This window comes from Hylobates moloch, unplaced genomic scaffold, assembly GCF_009828535.3.
Source record: "Hylobates moloch isolate HMO894 unplaced genomic scaffold, HMol_V3 SCAFFOLD_2, whole genome shotgun sequence".
NCBI lineage: Eukaryota > Metazoa > Chordata > Mammalia > Primates > Hylobatidae > Hylobates > Hylobates moloch.
Window position 1 is genome coordinate 160,982,288 of NW_026652277.1, and position 20,982 is coordinate 161,003,269.

A 20,982-nucleotide genomic window follows, 5' to 3' on the forward strand; every position below is an offset into this window, starting at 1 on the left:
TTAAAAATGAACGAGAGCCCTAGTTCTATAAGAACTTATAAAAATCTGTCCTAATCTGATGGATCAGGGGAGACCTTACCTGAATAAGTGATAATTGATCAATTGTACCAGTTAAGCTAATATAGAAAGGATACATATAACCTAATTATGCTAAGTGGTGGCTAACTAACAGTACAGGCAGAAAGAAGAATATGTGAAAACCCACATTGCAGGAGGGAACATGACAAGATCAAGGAACCAAACGAAAGCCAGTGTGACAGGAATGCAAAGAGGAACAGGAGCAACATATGGGATGGGGCCAAAGAGACAGATAGAAGCCACTCTATGAAGAGCACTCTAGACTTTGTTGAAACTTTGGGTCTCTAACAAAAAAACAGTGGGAGGCCTTTGACATGTTGAAAGCAGGGATATGGTGTGTTCATACTTCTGGTTTGGAAAGATCACTCTGGCAGCAGTAAGGATGACATGGAAGGGGAAAAAATAGATGTAGAGACACATTAGAAACTATCATAGTCTTCCAGACAGAAATGCTTCTAACACAAATTAAGATGCTGGTGATGCACATGGGAAAAATCAACATATTAGAGAGATGTAAGGGGTAACCTTGATAAGACAAGATAATGGATTGGGCAATTGCTATGCTCTTCCTTTCCAACTTAGGCCTGGCAGAATGGTTCTCACAAAGAAGGGTGGCGAGACAAAAAGGGCCATTCTGCCATCAACAAGGTGGTGACCTCGTTGATGATACACCATCAGCATTCACAAGCGCATCCATGGAGTGGGCTTCAAGAAGTCTGCCCCTCGGGCACTCAAAGAGATCTGGAAATTTGCCACGAAGGAGATGGGAACTCCAGATGTGTGCATTGATACCAGGCCCAACAAAACTGTCTGGGCCAAAGGAATAAGGAATGTCCCAAACCGTATCCATGTGTGGTTGTCCAGAAAATATTCTGAGGATGAAGATTCACCAAATAAGCTCTATACTTCAGTTACCTATGTATGTACCTGTTACCACTTTCAAAAATCTGCAGACAGTCAATGTGGATGAGAACTAACTGCTGATTGTCAAATACATCAAATAAAGTTATAAAATTGTAAAAAAAAAAAAAAAAGATAATGGATTAACTAAATGCGATGAAAGAGAGGGAAGTATCAAAGATGACTTGCAATGTTTGAGTTACAAAACTGACTGAATGATAGTACTATTTGCAGAAATAAGAAATACTGGAAGTTTGGGGAGAAAGAACGTGATTTTGTCTTTAGATATATTGAGTTTGAGGTATCTTTAAGATGGGCAAAATGAGATGTCTTAAGAACAGTTTGATAAACTGCCTAGAATAGAGGAGAGATCTGGGTTAGGATATAAGTTGGTAAAATACCTGTGTATAAGTAGTGAACATGATGCCATAGCCATGAATGAACTCATCAACTGAGAATGCATAAGAGAAAACAGTTTGGAAACCAAGATTTAAGCAAATCCAAAAATTAGTGGTAGGGTAGTGAAGGGTGCACTGACAAAGGGAAGAGGAACAGCCAAGTGGTAGGAGGAAAACCAGGAGAAACTGATGTCAAAGAAACCAGTATCTTTTGGTCGAATAGCAAGAAGAGATGCCAGACTGCTGTGGGTGAAAGTGAGTACAATGTACAGATATGGCATCAGTGAATCTGGACCACTTATTGGAGAAGTTTGCTTTTGAAGAGGAGAGACATGAGTAGTACTTGTAAAATATTTGGAAACATTTGGTTTTGCTTTAATGAAAGGCATCTGTACATATTCATCAGCTATGAAAAACATTGGTTTGAAAGAAAGTTAAATACACAAGAGAAAGAAAGACTAAAGGCAAGTGGGGGGTTTTTAAAAAGCTGGGGAATAATCCCCGTGTACCCATGGCACACCTACACTTACCCTTTCTTAATTCTGACTACACTTGTAATTCTTAATTATCTGTATTTCTCATTACACTGTACTCCATGAGGACAGGAATTAGCTCTGCCTCATTTACTTTTTTTCATTGATGCATTATAGATGTACACAATTTCAAGGTACATGTGTAATTTAATTCATTCATATAAGCCATTTACTTTGTATCATTTGTGAGTAACAAAGCACTCCGATAGGAGGCATGAATAAATGTTATTTTTTTAATTGTACATAAACGTGAATGCAATCGGAGGTACATTTAATAAAACAGACAATCCAATAATCTTATTATACTAATATGTGCATATATATGTATGCACACATATCATGGTTATTGATTTCTTAAGCTAAAATTCAAATTGGTACCATGATCATAAGCATACATTATTTGATCACTAAGACAAGAAGACTTTAGAAGGAGAGAAATTAAAAGTCAGCCGAGAACTAAGAACTCTCCAGATAGATGGGCAAGGCCACGAGTCATCTTTGTGCAGAGAATTGAGCCCTGTTAAAAATCAAGGAAACAAATGGTGAAAGCACAACTTGTTAAGACAAGTGGATGCATCATTCACACTGATCCAGGTGAAACCCCAAATAACAGGATTTCTTTATCTGAGATGGTTTGATGACCTACCAAGTTAAGAAAACCAAACCAAACCAAACAAGAAACGCTCAATTCCATTTTGTAGACAATATTGAATGCCTCATTTAGGGAAGCAAGTCCATGCAGCAAAAAAAGAAATCAGATGTGCACTTCTTTCCCAGCTTTGCCAGTTTTATGATAAGTTCTTTAATCTGATCTCAGTTTCTTTATCTGTTTAAAGAGAATAATCATACCTAATAGGGTAGTCGTACAAAGTAAAGGAGATTACATCTCATGTTTATAAGCACCACACTCAGAATAGCTGTCTGCTTCTCTGCCTTGTAGGTTGCAAACCTGAGAATTTCACATTGCATTGGCAGCTCTGACATAGTCTCATTTATACCCTATAAGCTCTGATTCATACAATAGTACAATGAGAATGCCATGCTATATCTAGAATTGCTGAGAAGTCTAGATGACATAGTGTGCTGAAGGAACTTTGTGAAATACAAAGAACTACTTAAACAAGTAGTCAGCAGATGACAGCCCGTGTGCCAAATCCAGCCCACCACCTGTATTTTTGTTTGTTTGTTTGTTTGTTTGTTTGTTTGTTTTATGACTCAAAAGCTAAGAATGGTTTTCACATTTTTAAATAGTTGAAAAAATCAAAAGATGAATATTTCATGATGTGAAATTACATCAAATTCAAATTTCAGTGTCTATAAATAAAGTTTTATTGGAACACATCCACACTCGTTTACATATTGTCTATGGCTGCTTTTGCACTACAATGGCGGAGTTGAGTAGTTGTGATTGAGACCATATGGGAATATTTACTATCTGGTTCTTTACAGAAAAGGTTTCCCTACTCCCGACTTAAATTAAATGTAGTGACAAAAAGCATAAAGATTTTAGGGATTTTTTTGAGATTAAAAAAATTCATAAGTTATTGGCGAAGTGTCTGCCATATAGTAATGGCTCAATAAACAGATGTTGCTGTTTATATTCCCTCATTAGATTATTAATTCAACAAATAGTTATTGAGTGCATACTCTGCCAGATACTGCTCCAAGAACCACAGAATACAGCAATGAACATAATTGGACAAAATTCCTTTGCTCATTGAACAGACAATAAACAGACAAATAAAAATAAGTAGAGTATATTATATGGCTGGGAGAAAAAATAAAGGGAGAGAGAATAGAGAGTTTGAGGATAGAGGTTGCAATTTTTAGATGCAGTGGCCAGGGAAGACATCACTGGAAAGGTGACATTTGAGTGAAAACCCAAAGGTCACAAGGGAGCCCAAGGGGGTGCTGTGGGCGTGGCGAGGAGTATTGTTCCAGGCAGGGGGAAAATACAAAAGCCCGGAGACAGAGAGAGCTTAGAGTGTTCGAGGAACACCAAGGAGTTGATGGGCTGGAGTGGCGGGGAATGATGGGGAGAATAACAGGAGATTAAATCAGAAAAGTGCTGGTTAGGGCCTTGAAGAACCATCTAGGGACTCTGGCTTTTACTCTGAGTAGGAGAGGAAGCAAGTTTTGAGCAGAATAGTGGCATGGCCTGACTCACATTTAATCCAGATCCATCCGGCTGCTCCAGTGCAAACACCCTGTAGCATAGACTAATTAAAATTTTATAAGTTAATTTGCAGCATCAATTACAGCTTAACGGTATTAAATTGGGGGAACATTGCATATTCTCTCCATGGAAATTAATAAACCACTTGATGGGTACACAGCACCTCCTTACATTATTTAAGACAATGTCAGAATGATGAAACTGCTTCTAATTTATGGACAAACAATATGATATCTCAGAATCCCACAGGGTAGTTCTAACCATTTAATTTCTGCCGATTCTCACGACTGCTTCAGCTTTACTAACAGAATCTTTGGACTAACATGGCCTCTTTTTTTTGATACAAATATTTTCGTTTGGACAGTGATTCAGGCTGACCTGGAAGGACCTAGAGTATGCCTCTTTGCTGTAAGATTGCTCCTCAATCTTTCTTTCATTACGGCTTCCCTCTACCAAGGAACCTTTGTGGACATGTTTTTTTTTTTCCCGATTTCCACCACAGGAACATTTTTTATTGTGCTAAAATATACATAACATAATATTTATCATTTTAGCTATTTGCAAGTATACTATTTAATGTCCTTAAATGTATTTACAACACTGTGTAACCATCACCAGTTTCTATACCCAAAATTTTCTCATCATCCCCCACATAAACTCTGTTCCCATTAAACAATAACTCCCTATTCTCCACTCCCCAGAGCACCTGGTAACTGATAGATACAATGCTTTCTGTCTCTATGAAATTGCCTATTCTAGGTACCTCATATAAGTGGAATCAAATACAATATGTGACCTGTGTCTGGCTTATTTTGCTTAGCATAATGTTTTCAAGGTCCATCCATGTTGTAGCTTGTATCAACATTTTACTCCTCTTTATGGCTGAGTAATATTCCATTGCATACATATGCCACATTTTTGTTTGTTCACCTATTGATGTGTTTCTATATACATATATGTACATCTGTGTGTGTGTATATGTATGTGTGTGTGTATATATATGTGTGTGTGTGTATCTGTGCTTTCTACGTAGAAAGTATAAAATTGTTTCACCACCAACCCCAGAATGAATTTTAACCTGCAAGAGGAGGGGGGATATCACCCTCATTGATAATGCAGGTTCTCAGGTATAGATCCCCAGGTTTCCTGCCAAAAATGAGGTACATGTGTAGGTAATATTTATTATTACTATTATTATTATTATTATTATTTTGAGACCAAGTCTCACTTTGTCGCCCAGGCTGGAGTGCAGTGGCGTGATCTCAGCTCACTGCAACCTCTGCCTCCCAGGGTCAAGCGATGCTTGTGCCTCAGCCTCCCGAGTAGCTGGGATTACAGGTGCGCACCACCATGCCCAGCTAATTTTTGTATTTTAATAGAGATGGCGTTTCGCCATGTTGGTCAGGCTGGTCCTGAACTCCTGACCTCAGGTGACCCACCCTCCTCAGCCTCCCAAAGTGCTATCACAGGTGTGAGCCACTGCACCCTGCCAGTAATGTTTATATGTAGATAAACTACTTAGAGTGAAGCCAAGGATAAGGAAAATGACCTCAGAACACATAAGTATGAGAAGTCATCTTTATTCCCAATGCAATAGAGTTATCTGTATTTTATTTAGTCTTCACAATTGCCAACAGTTTATAAAGGAATGAACTCAAGAGTGTTTGGAAAACAGCTGTAAGCAGTCATGTCAGGACCAAGCCCATGGTGCCGATATTCTAACTAGACTTTTGAAAGCAGTGGCAATTCATGATGTTACTATTCCCACTGAGTCAAAAATATTTCTGGAACACAAACAGAATGATTAAGTAAGTACGTAAAATAGGGGAAAAAAATGAAATCAATGTCACATCTGAAGATCAGAGGAGTGGGAAGCTAGTACCTGCTAGGGTATGTATGGTTGTGCCAGCATATGGCATGAGTGTTGGTGTCTAGTTGGAAGACCATATGGCAAGGTATCTGGCACATACTCACCTAGGTCTTATTCTCCTGTGGTTGCCCAATACCATATTGTCTCATTCTGTAAAGAAGAGATTTAAAAGATTGTTGAACAGTGTTAATAAAGTCAGCCATTTCAAATACCTGACCAGATTGTTTAACAGTGTTAATAAAGTCAACCATTTCAAATACCCTTCAAATATCATCAAAGACAAGGAGAGACTGAGAAACTGCCAGTGTGAGACTGAGGAGATGTGAAGACTGAAGACCACATGGGGTCCTGGACTGGATCCTGGAACAGAGAAAGGACATTCACAGGAATGCTGGGAAATTCTGAATAAAGCCTATAATTTAGTATTGTCATATCAATGTTAATTTTTTAATTTTAGTTAATTGTCCCAGGATTATACAAGATGTTAACATGAGGGGAAGCTGAGTGTGTTGTGCTTCTTCTGTGAGTCTAAAATTATTTCAGAATAAAAAGTAAAAGAAAATAAACAACAAACAAGTTTCCAGTAGCTCCTGAGTATCAGAAGCAAACTTGAGACTGGCAAATGCTGAAGCATGGGGAGAATGAGGGAGTGTATATTTGCATCATAGCGGCTTTGGTGCCTTCCTTAAGAGTGACTCCTGTCCTGTCTCCTGTCCGATTCTTTTGCAGGGTGTGCTGGGTGCATCATGTAACTGGCATGTGGGTGTACCCTTTCCTGGAACACATTGGCCCAGGAGCCAGAATCATCTTCTTTGGGTCTACAACTATTTTAATGAACTTCCTGTACCTGCTGGGAGAAGTTCTGAACAACTATATCTGGGATACACAGAAAAGTAAGTATTGTCTGAGGGAACATAAAACCAGAGAATTACTGCCGACAACAGTCTATGCAGAGACTGAGGGAAAATTCCACTGTAGCCTCTTCTTGTAGCCTTCACACAGGATCTCCTATAAAGAGCTCCATTTTTAAAACTACAATATGAATTTAAAAGCTGCTGACAGTTACCCGAAAGGTTTAGTAGTCACTTGGTCTTATTAGCTAGTAAAACGTCCAAATCTAAAGAGGAAAGAGGCATGTCTATAAAATTTTATAGGGAAAAATGTAGTGTTAGCAAAAATATATATTAGGGAAATTTGTCCTCATTAACAACACAATGCTGCCTTAGTTAGCTAAAGGGACCTCAAATTAAATAGATACATTATTAAATGTAACGAGTCTCCTTTAAAGTCACCCAGATCTCCACTTTCTATGTGGGTGCAGTCACCTGGGGAGAGGTCTCACTGCCATTCTGCTAGAGCTCTATCTAAGCAGTGTGCAATGCTCCAGCCACCTTGACTCACCAGTGGCTGTCATATGGAAAGTCTGAAAGTGGCAAAGAGCTACAAGCAGTAAAAGATAATATTTCGTGGCTGGAAAAACTCTTTTAACCTGCGATTTGATTTCTCTTTTGTTTCCATTTATGGCAGAGCCTCCGTCTTGGCAAGGCACGTAATCTTATCCAAGCTGTGCAAAACCTGTCCAAAGTGTATGTAAAATAACATAAAAATTGAAAGGTGGAAAAAGCGCCAGCACAGACATGTAGTGATTGAGTCCTGCATGAAAATACATCCAAAGGCAAGATGGTTTGGAGATTTTAGGAAGCCCTGGCTCTTTCCTGTGACACAATCACAGCATTCTAGACATCCCCAGTAAATGGACTCTGTGACCCTGCTTTGTGCCAGACACCCTACCAGGAGCTCAATCAAATTAGACAAGTAAAGCACAGTGAGTGCATGGTTACTGTGCGTGGTTACTGAATCAGACTTCTGTGTGTGTGGATCCTCTAAGATTGTATGTGTCAGGGTATTAGCCAATGTTAAATGGCGCAGAGGAATTTGAGGGCTTCTTTTCTCATCAGCTTTTGATTTTAATCAATGTTCTATTAGAAAAAGTATCAACATTTTTAATTCTGTTTAGGCCACAGTTTGGGGAACCAGACACTAATCTTTTAATAATGTTCCACCTGTTCAATGGAACTAGTGATCTTTCTCCATTAATTTACAGAAGTATTTAGTTACTTGACAAAAATATTTTGAGGACAAAAGTATTTTGAGAACAAAATATAAACCTTTCTCAGCTTCTTGGGAGAAAGGCTGTATTTAAACTTAAATGAATGTGTCCAATATATGCCATTCAGGAAGTACTTAAGTACCTGCTTACACTTGACTTGACTGATTTGACAGTCATTTGGCCACAGCTGTACTACTTCTATGAGAGGATGACCTGAAAACCACTAGAGAGAAATATCCACTCTACATTAATAGAATACTGCTTTTTAGCAGCTTTGAATGAGAAGTTAAAAATGAATAATGAAATTAAGGTTTTTTGAATGATTTGTTTAATTTATGCCATTCTCTTAAGTAACATAAGATTGACTAACTTTTTTAAAAATTCATTTTATATATGAAAATGAAGTTTATGTACCTAGGACCATCTAGTTATTTCCACAGAGACAGATGTTTTGTGCCAAGTAAGTATCATCCTCATTTACAAGAGGGGTCACAAACTGATGGCCTCTCCCAACTTCTCCCTAACAAGTTTTGTTAGGCCTACATCGTGGAATCTTTGTTTTTGAATCAGTGTTTTAAAATTGGGTGATTTCGGCTGGGCGCAGTGGCTCATGCCTGTAATCCCGGCACTTCGGGAGACTGAGGCAGGTGGATCACGAGGTCAAGAGATCGAGACAATACTGGCCAACATGGTGAAATCCTGTCTCTACTAAAAATACAAAAATTAGCCAGGCATGGTGGCGTGCACCTGTAGTCCCAGCTACTCGGGAGGCTGAGGCAGGAGAATTGCTTGAACCCAGGAGGCAGAGGTTGCAGTGAGCTGAGATCGCGCCACTGCACCCCAGCCTGGCAACAGAGCAAGACTCCGTCTCAAAAAAAAAGGCGGGGGGGGGGGAAGATTTCACATAAAGGCCAGATTTTCAGCTTCTTAGGAAATATTTTAAGATCTGGAAACACAGAGCCCACTGTTCTCTTCTGGTGACAATGGTGTAGAATAGAGTATCAGTTATCCCTTGGCTGGGCACGGTGGCCCACACCTGCAATCCCAGAACTTTGGGAGGCTAAGGTGGGCGGATCACTTGAGGCCAGGAGTTCAAAACCAGTCTGTCCAACATTGCGAAACTCCATCTCTACTAAAAATACAAAAATGAGCCGGGCATACACGCCTGTAATCTCAGCTACTTGGGAGGCCAAGGCACGAGAATCGCTTCAACCTGGAGGCAGAGGTTGCAGTGAGCCAAGATCGTGCCACCACACTCCATCCTGAGCCACAGAGTGAAACTGTCTCAAAAAAAAAAAAAAAAAAAAAAAAACAGAAAGAAAAGAAAAAAGAATTGAGTATCAGTTATCTGGTTTAGGTGACTAACTTTCCCTCGTTTTCACCTGGCCACTTTACGCAGTCACATTAGCTGCCTGATTCTGTTAGCTATTGAGTCAAAAACTACTCACTAAAAGCAGTGTGTTAGGATGAATTGAGGACATGGGAGTACAGTACTACAATCCTGATTATTTCACATCAATTACTATACAATCCCACAAGAAGAAGGAAGATTGCATTGGAGCCACCCTCCTTTTTCCATAATGGTTTTTAATAGCTCAACTCTGTCTACTTGGGTAACTTATGTTAGCTACAACTTCAAGATAAAAATCACATTATTGCAGAATCTTACTGCTGAAAGAGAGATTGGAAATCATCAATACCGACCCTTTCCTTTCACCAAAAGTAACTGAGGCCTCAAAATCTCAAGTGACCCTCCAGAATAGGTGATGGCAGAGCCAGTACCTTCTAACTGATGTTCAGTCCAGTCTCCAAATTTCCCCTTTGTATAAGGATACCAGTTGTATTTGATTAGGGCCCACCCTGATGACCTCATTTGTAAATACTTACCTCTAAGTAAAGTCACATTCTGACTTTAAAACCACATCCTCGGGGTTAGGATTTCAGCGTATGAATTTGGAAGCGGAGGACACAGTTCAGCTCATAATACTTCACTCTCTCCCCACCAGAATACATGTCCTTCACCCATGAAAATATTCCAGCCCAACAACCCCAGACGTCTTTCAAACATCAACTCTCAAGTCCAAAATCTCATCTTAAATATCATAAAATTGGGTATGTGTGAGACTCAGGGTATGAGTCATCCTGAAGCAAAATTGTTCTCTAGCTGTGTGTGAACCTGGGAAACCAGACAAAAAGTTATCTGCTTCCAAAACAGAATGGTGGGACAGGCATAGAATTTACATTCCCATTCTGTAAGGGAGAAGTTGCAGGGGAAAAAAAAAGAATCATGGTTCCCAAGCAAGTCTGAAGCTAGCGGGGGAAATTCCATTCCATTTTAAGGCTTGAAAATAATCCTCTTTGGCTAGATGCTCTGTCCTCAGGGCTCACAGGGGAGGGGATGCATAGCCCTGCCTTCCAGGCGCAGGGTCACAGGAGCCCCACCCCCACAGCCCTGGGCAGTAGTTCCACCCTCTACAACCAAGGAGGAGCCAGTCGCTGAACCATCTTTGAAGCCATTGGTCCTTCATTTCATCCTGTCTCTTCCCTTTCAGTCCATGCTGTCAAAGTTTCTGCTGGTATAAAATTCTCAAAAACCTTATTGGCCTCCCATGCAAGTCGTGGGGGTCCGGGCAGTCAGACAAGAGGGCACTCCGCGGATCTTTTTCAGATAACCACCTCTCTATTTCTGGCATCTACTGTGGAGGTTGGTTGGATCCGTGAGTCACGTACCTAATTTCGTTAGCACATGGCTGTCCAGCCACACCCTTGGCATTCTCTCCCAATCTGAGGTACTGAGAGTTCAGCACTTCGATGTAGCAGTTTGGCGGGGTGGTGGAGGGGGGACACTTCACAGCTGAAATATTTCTTTACTTAAGCTAAGACTTTATCCCAATTTTGGTATATCTGACCAGTCTTATTAAAGCTACATTTTGTAAGACCAGAAATGTGTCTTTTCAAAACCAAAAGGTTGGTGTGAGGACAGAGAAAGTAGGCAAGTGGGGAGACAGGAGAGGTCTATGTGTGCAGAAACCTGCACCTCTTCTCCTCCAGCTACCCGTGCAGGTCATTTCCGCCCAGGCCCATCCAGGTCTCGCGATGTCCCAGCACTGCCCCCTGGTGGAGCCCTCCACCGGCCTGTGGGAAGGGCACGTGACTGACTCCCTTCAGCGCCCAGCAGTCTTGTCCCCTCTGGTCCCAAAAGTGTATCCTGCCTCCGCTTCGCGATAGGTTTCTTCCTGCCCTTTGCGTGGAAATTTTATCTCTGGTTCTTGCAGACATTATTTACAGCTGTCTAATTTTTTCTCTCTACCTCACAGCTGCCAAACTAAAGTAGGTGGGAAGCCATTTTCCCTCTCTAGGTCAATGAATATCCCCCCCGCCCCCCGCCGTTCTCCACCCGCGCTTTTGAAGATTCCAGCACTGCTGCCAAGTCAACCCATCTGCAGGAGAACGCTTTGGAAAAAACAGACTTTAAAAAGAAAAGCAAACTGCTCTTAGCCCCTGATAGCTTCTCCACAGGAGAGGGAATATGGACAGAGCTGAGGTTCAAGACACGTGTGCTGTTTGAGCTGAATCTGTGCTGTTTTCTTCTTTCCGTGGTTACCCAACAACGAAGGCGTGTTGTACCTTCTTGCCTTCAAACCTGTTCCTCCTCCCGTCTGATGTCCTTACTCCTCAATTTGAAGTTTTCCTTCATAGGATCTCTGAGAAGGACTTTGGAAAAAGTGCTCCAGATCTCTGCCAGTTCCTTAGCCATGAAAACCAAACATAAAAGACCATCTGGGGACATTCGTTCAGAGCACGTTACCCACATTCCACCACCACTACTCTGACAGCACGAAACATATACCAGGAGCTGGGGTTATGTGGTGGGGGAGTCCTTCCTATTGTAAGCCCTAACATTATGACTCTCGGGGGTTAAATTTTATAATTTTCATATTATGGAGTCCCATATTTTGTTCTACTGCTTTCCACTAGTCCAGGCTTCTGAGGTCTTCTCTGTGTTCATTGCTTATTAATTTTATTCAACAAAGATTAATTGAGCTCCTGCAGTGAGACACACGCACTATGTTAGGTGCTGGGGAACAAAATAGGGCAGGGCCCTACCCTCAGAAAGCTTGCAATTTATGAAAGAATACTAACAAAACCTGCAAAGTGGCATTTTAAGTTATTTTGTTTCATTTTTGCTATTGAAACAAACAGAATTTGGTATGATTCAAAAAATGTTTAGGTACAAGAAAAAGAAAAAAGCAAGAAGCACTTGCCAGATTTAACTATAATTCCTAAAAATGATGAACATTTTCATCTTCAGGAACATGAAAAATCATTGACTATTCTCTACAGACAATAGGCAAAGGGTCTTACTGGTCCGGTACATACAAGTCCTTCAGGAAGAAAAACATGACTCTACCAGGATTGGGTTGAACAGAGAGAGAATTGCAGTTTAAGATTCATGAGTATGGAAATAAACAGCTCCTATGGCTAATAAACTCTCTATGAACTTTAAAAAGAAAACAAGAAAAAAAAAAAGCATGGCTTTTTAAAATCCAAAGTCCTTGCCTTAGGAAGGGACAGGACTAAAGTAAAAATAAATGAAGTCTGTTTGAAACTCATGAGTTGCACACCTCATGTTGCCAGAAGCTGGTTTAAAAAGCAGTCTAGCTGGGATTTCCATGCAAACTCAGCAAGTCATGAATCAACTTGCAGTCTTGTCTCCTAGAGGCCATAGGAGCTGGGTGTGTCCCAGAGATGCTGTGTCCTGATTCTGTGGAAAGGGTGGGGAAGAGAGGTCACTGAGGATGTTTCTGGAGAAACTTGTGCATGGCTTTCCTTCTTAGCTAGGAGGGAAAGGGGGGGTGTCAGGAGGGTGAATGGGAGAAGTGAGGGCAGATGAGTGGATGTGTGAGTAGTGTTAGCAAACCAGATTAAACGAACTGCTCGTAGTTTAATCTGATGCTCAAATAAAACACTTTGCCTGTGTTTCTAGGTATGGAAGAAGAGAAAGAAAAGCCTAAATTGGAATGAGATCCAAGTCTAAACGCAAGAGCTAGATTGAGCCGCCATTGAAGACTCGTTCCCCTCGGGCATTGGCAGTGGGGGAGAAAAGGCTTCAAAGGAACTGGTGGCATCAGCACCCCCCTCCCCCAATGAGAACACCTTTTATATATAAATGTGTTTAAACATAGAATACAGTTGTTTCCAAAAGAACTCACCCTCACTGTGTTTTAAAGAATTCTTCCCAAAGTCATTATTGATAATAACTTTTTTTCCTTTTCTAATTTTAAAACCAAAATTGGACCTTGGATTTTTATTTTGGCAATTGTAACTCCATCTAATCAAGAAAGAATAAAAGTTTATTGCACTTCTTTTTGAGAACTATGTTAAAGTCAAAGGGACAGATATAGAGTAAGGCTTTTGTGTATTTAGTCCTAAAGGTGGCTGTAATCATGAACCTAGGCCACCATGGGGACCTGATAGGGAAGGGGACAGATGTTTCTCATTGCATAATGTCACAGTTGCCTCAAATGAGCGCCATTTGTAATAATGATGTCAATTTCATGAAAAGCCTGAGTGTATTGCATCTCTTGATTTAATCATGTGAAACTTTTCCTAGATGCAAATTCTGAGTAATAAAGACAAAGCCACCCTGAACCTGACGTCTGCATTGTGCATCTCAAAATCCTGACAGCATTAGTGTCTCCTTTTTATTTTTATTACCAGTTGAAAATGGGTTTACTGAACCTGGTTCTTTCCTATAATTTTGGGGTTTTAAAAAATATGAGTCTTTTTGATAACTCCAAAACAAATTTTTTTTTTCTTTTTTTCCAGATAGAGTTTCACTCTGTCGCCCAGGCTGGAGTGCAGTGGCACGATCTCGGCTCACTGCAAGCTCCGCTTCCCGAGTTCATGCCATTCTCCTGCCTCCTCAGCCTCCCAAGTAGCTGGGACTACAGGTGCCCGCCACCACGCCCGGCTTATTTTTTGTATTTTTAGTAGAGACGGGGTTTCACCTTGTTAGCCAGGATGGTCTCGATCTCCTGACCTCGTGATCTGCACGCCTCGGCCTCCCAAAGTGCTGGGATTACAGGCATGAACCACCGCACCCAGCCACAAAATTGTTTTTAAAAAACTATTTTACAAAGTCTTTGAGCGTAATTATTTTTAATATGAAAAATATGTTATATAAATTATAAAATGTTACTTAACACAAATGTAAGTATTGATTGCCCAATGTTGAGAGAAATCCACAAATGATATAAAACCAGTCACTCCAAAATTATAATTAAATTTTAAAATTAAAAAATGAAAAACATTAACCTTTTTAATTTGAAAGAATTTGAACTCAAAAAATTTAATTTAAAATTACAGTTACATTTAAATGTAAAAAATGCTAAAAATCTCTCTTCCTTCTGTCTGTCTCTCTTTCTCCCACACACATTCACTCTATATGTCCCCCATTTCTGAAAGCAAAATTGATAGAAATATAGAATGCATCTAGCAGCATTACCATATTAGTTTCCTAACTCATGGAGCTGGGATTTTAAGTAGGAAAAGTCAAGCAGAAATCCACCAAAACAGAAAAGCACAGCAATACCACACCCTTGGAATGACTGCTGCAATTAGTACAGGATCAAAGACTTGAAGGATCCAGAGTGGGTTTCCATCACAACTACATGTATCTTACCTGTCTGACCTCTATTATGGGTTATATTGTGGCACTGTGTCCCCCTAAAATTTATATATTGAACCCCTAACCCCTAGTGCCTTAGAATATGACTGTTTTTGGAGACAGGGCCTTTAAAGAAGGGATTAAGTTAAAATGAGGCCATTAAAATGGGCCCTAATCCAATCTGAGTAGTGTCTTTGTAAAAAGGGGAATTTGGACACACAAAGGGACACCAGGAATGTACATACACAGAGGAAAGACCCTGTGAGGGCATGGGAAGAAGGTGGCCAACTGCAAGCCAAGGAGAGGACTCAGAGGAACCAAACCTGCTGACACCTTGATCTTGGACTTCTAGCCACCAGAACTTTGAGAAAATAAATTAATATTGTTTAAGCCACCAGTCAGTGGACTGACATTTTGCTATGTCAGTAACAGCAAATTAATACGAACTGTGTATAAAAGATGGATGAATTTTGGAGGATGATAAATTATTGTAAGCTTACTTAGGCGGTGGCTCCACTGATAGCAGTGTTTCCAGAAGCCTTTTTGCTGGAGTAAAACAATACAATCCCTGGGATATCGAATGAAGGTACTAAAATTTTTTTTTTTTTTTTTTTTGAGATGGAGTTTCACTCTTGTTTCCCAGGCTGGAGTGCAATGTCACCATCTCAGCTCACTGCAATCTCCGCCTCCCTGGTTCAAACGATTCTCCTGCCTCAGCCTCCCGAGTAGCTCAGATTGCAGGCATGCACCACCAAGCCCTGCTAATTTTGTATTTTTCATAGAGACAGGGTTTCTCCATGTGGGTCAGGCTGGTCTCAAACTCCCGACCTCAGGTGATCCACCTGCCTTGGCCTCTCAGAGTACTGGGATTACAGGCGTGAGCCACCACGCCCATCCTAAAATTTTCTTTTAGCAGGAAAATGGGGTGGCGAGGCTGGGTGCAGAGAGGCTGGGGCTGTGGCTCAGCGTGGGCTCCGCTGGTGGGCAGTGGGAGCTGCGAGGAGCTCACTGAGGTTCTAGCCCCGCCGCAGCTGCTCACACGCAGGTTTAACTTCTTTATTCAGGAAAAACGTGGATTCAGAAAAGAACCCAGTAAGGTTGAACCTTGAAGATCAGACACGGCAACAAGAGGTGAAGCATACAAGAGAAGTGCTTTGATTCCTCTGGTGGAAGAAACAGTCTTTTATCTTTCTCCCTATCCTTTAAGGACTCTCATAAAACCTTTATTTTTTTACTGTTGGGTTTACAGGCTGTGCATTTGGATCAGCTGCTTTTTGGCAATATGAATCACTGAAATCCAGGGTCCAGAGTTATTTTGATGGCATAAAAGCTGATTGGTTGGATAGCATAAGACCACAAAAAGAAGGAGACTTCAGAAAGGAGATTAACAAGCAGTGGAATAACCTAAGTGATGGCCAGCGGACTCAGGTATCATAGCTGCAAATGTCCTTGTATTCTGTTTGTGGAGAGTGCCTTCTCTGCAGTGGACAGTGATAGATATTTCACATATAATCCAGCCTCAAAGGTCCGTTGTTCTCCAATGTTGCTATCAACATTCAATCATTTCTCCTTATTTCACATGGCAGCAAATATGTATGTTTTGTGGAGCTTCTCCTTCAGTGTAGTGAACATTCTGGGTCAAGAACAGTTCATGGCAATGTACCTATCTGCAGGTATTATTTCCAATTTTGTCAGTTATGTGTGTAAAGTTGCCACACGAAGATATGGACCATCACTTGGTGCATCTCGCGCCATCATGATGATCCTCGCAGCTGTCGGCACTAAGATCCCAGAAGGGAGGCTTGCCATTATTTTCTTCCAATGTTCACATTCACAGCAGGAAATGCCCTAAAATTCATTAACGCCACGGATATGGCAGGAATGATCGTGGGATGGAAATGTTTTGATTATGCAGCACATCTTGGGGGAGCTCTCTTTGGAATATAGCATGTTACTTACAGTCTTGAACTGATTTGGAAGAACAGGGAGCCTCTAGTGAAAATCGGGCATGAAATGAGGACTAATGCCCGCCCAAAAAAGAGGTGGCTCTAAGTAAAACTGGGATTGCACAGTACCGGTGCATCTGTCTTGTGCCGCCTGAGAGCCCCAGGAGACATCGGCCCTAGAGTGATCATGGCTGTGTTCCCACCTGGAAGATGCCGGCATCTGGCCTCCAAGTGTTTTAAGCTGTGTCCCCCGGTCCATGTCTTTTCAGAAAGTGAATATGATACAGTTTTGAAATAAAGGTTTACATCATCTGTCTGTAAAAAAATAAAAATAAATTTCTTTTACCTTGCAAGAATAGCAGAATGCCCTCACTATATTTTCTGAAGGCTATTTCTTTGTGTGTGTGTGTGTGTGTGTGTGTGTGTGTGTGTGTGTGCATGTGTTATAAATATTTTTAATTTAACTTTTAAGTTCAGAAATACATGTACAGGTTTGTTATATAGGTAAACTTGTGTCATGGGGGCTTGTTCTACGGATTATTTTGTCACCCAGGTATTAAGACCCATTAGTTGTTTTAATAAATAAATAATAAATAAACAACAAATATAAAATGATCCTCTCCCTCCTCCCACTTTCCACCTTCTGAATGGTCCCAGTATATGTTGTTCCCCTCTATGTGTCCATGTGTTCTCATCATTTAGTTCCCATTTATAAGTGAGAACATCACTATTTGATTTTCTGTTCCTTCATTAGTTTGCTAAGGATAATGGCCTCTGGCTTCATCCGTGTTCCTGCAAAAGACATGATCTCATTCTTTTTTTATGGCCGCATAGTATTTCATGGTGTATATGTACCACATTTTCTTTATCTAGTCTACTATTGATGGGCATTTAGGTTGAGTCCATGTCTTTGCTATTGTGAATAGGGCTGCAGTGAACATATGCATGCATGTGTCTTTATAATAGAATGATTTCTATTCCTTTGGTTATATACCCAGTAATGGAATTGCTGGGTTGAATAGTATTTCTGTTTTTAGGCCTTTGAGGAATCGCCGCACTGTCTTCCGCAATACTTGAACTAATTTACGTTCCCACCAACAGTGTAGAAGCGTTCCTGTTTCTCCACAACCTCATCAGCATCTGTTATTTTTTGACTTTTTAATAATACCCATTCTGACTGGTGTGAAACGGTATCTATCTCACTTTGGCTTTGATTTGCATTTCTCTAATGATCTGTGATGTTGAGCTTTTTTTCATGATTGTTGACCAAATGTATGTCTTCTTTTGAAAAATGTCTGTTCATGTACTTTGGCCACTTTTTAATGGGGTTGTTTGCTTCTAATAAATTTATTTAAGTTCCTTATAGATGCTGGATATTAGACCTTTGTCAGATGTAGAGTGTGCAAATGTTTTCTCCAATTCTCTAGGTTGTCTGCTAAGTTTGTTGATAGTTTCCTTTGCTGTGCAGAAGCTCTTTAGTTTAATTTGATCCCATTTGTCAGTTTTTACTTTTGTTGCAATTGCTTTTGGTGTATTCATCATGAAATCTTTGCCCAATCCCATGCCCAGAATGGTATTGCATCAGTTGTCTTCCGGGGTTTTTATAGTTTTGGGTTTTTCATTTAAGTCTTTAGTTCATTTTGAGTTAATTTTTGTATATAGTGTAAGGAAGAGGTATGGTTTTGTCTTCTGCATATGGCTTGCCGGTAATCCCAGCACTATTTATTGAACAGAAAATCCTTTCCCCATTGCTTGTTTTTTTGTCAGGTTTGTCGAAGATCAGATAGTTGCAGGCATGTGGTCTTACTTCTGCATTCTCTATTCTGTCGCATTGGTCTATGTGTCTGTTTTTGTTCAGCACCGTGCTATTTTGGTTACTGCCGCCCTGTGGTATAGTTTGAAGTCAGGTAGCATGATGCTTCTGGCTTTATTCCTTTTGTTTAGGATTGCCTTCTCAAGGTTATTTCAATCATGGCTTTATATCATGATTTAGTCCACAGTGACCTTGTTTGTCTAACTTTCCCATGGGAAATCAAGTTTCTATTACACTGATTATATCACACTGCTTGAAGAATTCAGCAAGTACCCTAGATAACTTGAGAAGACACAGGCATGCCAGAGGGTAATAGATAAACGACCCCCTTTAAAAAAATTAGGCCATCTACCTTTGTGAAGTTTCTAGGGCTGCAGTGATCTGAATGAGACATATCAATATATGCCCTCTAAAGTAAAATCAAATTGTTTCATTTTGCATGCATTACTACTATGAAAGAAGCACATTGCTTGGTATGTCTTATTAGATTTTGAAGGAAGCAGATGTCGCATTGAGTGTGTTGTTCTTATCCCTAGATCACAACCAGAGAAAAATTGAGTTATAAAAATTATAATAAAAAATCTAAAATCATTACAATTTGCCGATGAATGATTTTTTTTTTTTTTTTTTGAGATGGAGTCTCGCACTGTTGCCCAGGCTGGAGTGCAGTGGCACGATCTCGGCTCACTGCAACCTCCACCTCCCAAGTTCAAGCGATTCTCCTGCCTCAGCCTGCCAAGTAGCTGGGATTACAGGCGCCCACGACCACACTCAGCTAATTTTTTGTATTTAGTAGAGACGGGGTTTCACTATGTTGGCCAGGCTGGTCTCAAACTCCTGACCTTGTGATCCGCATCTATTACTGCCAAAAAACCATCTCAAAACTTAGTTGTTTAGAATATTTATTTTGCAAATGAATCTGCAACTTGGGCAGGACTTGGCAGCCTGAGCTTGTCTATGTGCCACTGGTTATCTGCTGGGGTGACTTGAAGGCTGGTGGCTAGAATCCTCTGAAGTTTTGCTCACTTATATTCCCAGTGATTACTGCTAGTGGTTGACTGAGGCCTCAGCTAAGGTGACTGGAACAACTATATGTGGCCTCTCCACATTGCCTCTCGGCTTCACTCAATGTGACTGTGTGTCTTTTCCATGTGGTTGCTTGGCTTTATCACAATGTGGTGCCTGGATCTTAGCAGGCCCAAATGAAAAGTTTTTATTTAATATGACTTAGAGTCAGAAGTCACATAGTGTCACTTCTGCTGCAGTCATAGTCTGGCCTAAATTCAAGGACAGGGAATGTAAATCCCCATGTCTTGATAAGAAACTATCAATGTTACATTGTAAAAAGAATATATGTGATTATGAAATATTGGTGGCTAGATTTGGAAACTACAATCTGTCACACACATCCAAAACAATGAACTGAAAGCTGACTTTGAAATTAAGATAATAAGGTTATAGAGTACAAATATATGCAAATTCATAGTTTTATTATACGTAAGATGTAATGGGATATAATGAAAGGAAAGGACCCTTTGCAATAGCAACAACTTTGTGAAAAAAATTTTGAAACTATTAAATGATGCAAAAGAAGGTTTGAAGAAATGGAAACACATACCATGTGCTTAGAAAGCAAGACTATATCATAGATACCAAGTTCCAAGTCAATTTATAATTCAAAAATACAAACCTTTTTTATTTATATGCTTCTTTGTTTATTTTTGAAACTAGACATGTTAATCTTTAAGATCATATGTAAAAATTAACAAACAAGAATTGTTAGGAAAGCTGTGAGTTAAAAAAGCAATGAGAAAGAACTAGAAGACTAGCCCAACCAAATATTAAAATATATTATAAAAGCCTCATTTAAGAAAGCAGTATGATATTGACTATGAATACACCAACTAATAGAACAAAATAGGAAGAACAATAATCGAAATAAATACATGAGGGAATTTAGAATATAATAAAAGTTGTACCTCAAATCAGCAAGGAAGGAGATAGGTTATTCAATAAATATCATTAGGACAACTGGAAAGTGCTCTGGATAAAAAAAGTTGGATCTGTATCTTGCATCTTTTACCCTGACATATTTTTACAAATGGATTATCTTCTTAATATATATAGAGATGCTTAAAAAAAGAAAGAAAACAACAACCTAATAGGAAAATAATGACAAGAAAACATGAATAATTCAGAGAAAAACAAAGTATCTCTTAAACAAATGAAAAGAATGCAACTTCAATCATAATAAGAAAAAATACAAATTAAAGCCACACTGAATATCATTTATATCTATTGTATCTATTGGATTGTCATAACTTCTAGCCTTTGACCACGCGTTCTATTGAATAAGAGTATAGACACTTTCGTAATTGCTTGTGGAAGTACAAACAGGCAGAATCCTTATAGAAAGGAATTTGTCTGTATCTTTTAAAATTACAAATGCACAAATCATTTGACCTAGCAGTTCTATTACTCAAAACTT

At 39.8% G+C, this 20,982-nt stretch overlaps 1 protein-coding gene and 1 pseudogene across 3 annotated transcripts in view; both read left to right on the top strand.

The window, feature by feature from the left end:
• The window catches only part of AIG1 (androgen induced 1), a 270,991-nt gene extending 257,269 nt beyond the window's left edge, over nt 1-13,722 (top strand). For all 3 annotated transcript variants that reach the window (XM_032160604.2, XM_058435605.1, XM_032160597.2), the window contains 2 exons: nt 6,685-6,848; nt 13,053-13,722. In XM_032160604.2, coding sequence (XP_032016495.1) covers nt 6,685-6,848; nt 13,053-13,090 — 202 coding nt within the window. In that variant the 3' untranslated portion in view covers nt 13,091-13,722. The remainder of the gene's footprint in view (nt 1-6,684; nt 6,849-13,052) is intronic.
• A 90-nt stretch (nt 13,723-13,812) lies between these two features.
• LOC131382894 (presenilin-associated rhomboid-like protein, mitochondrial) lies at nt 13,813-17,472 on the top strand (annotated as a pseudogene).
• Nucleotides 17,473-20,982: the final 3,510 nt, after the last annotated feature.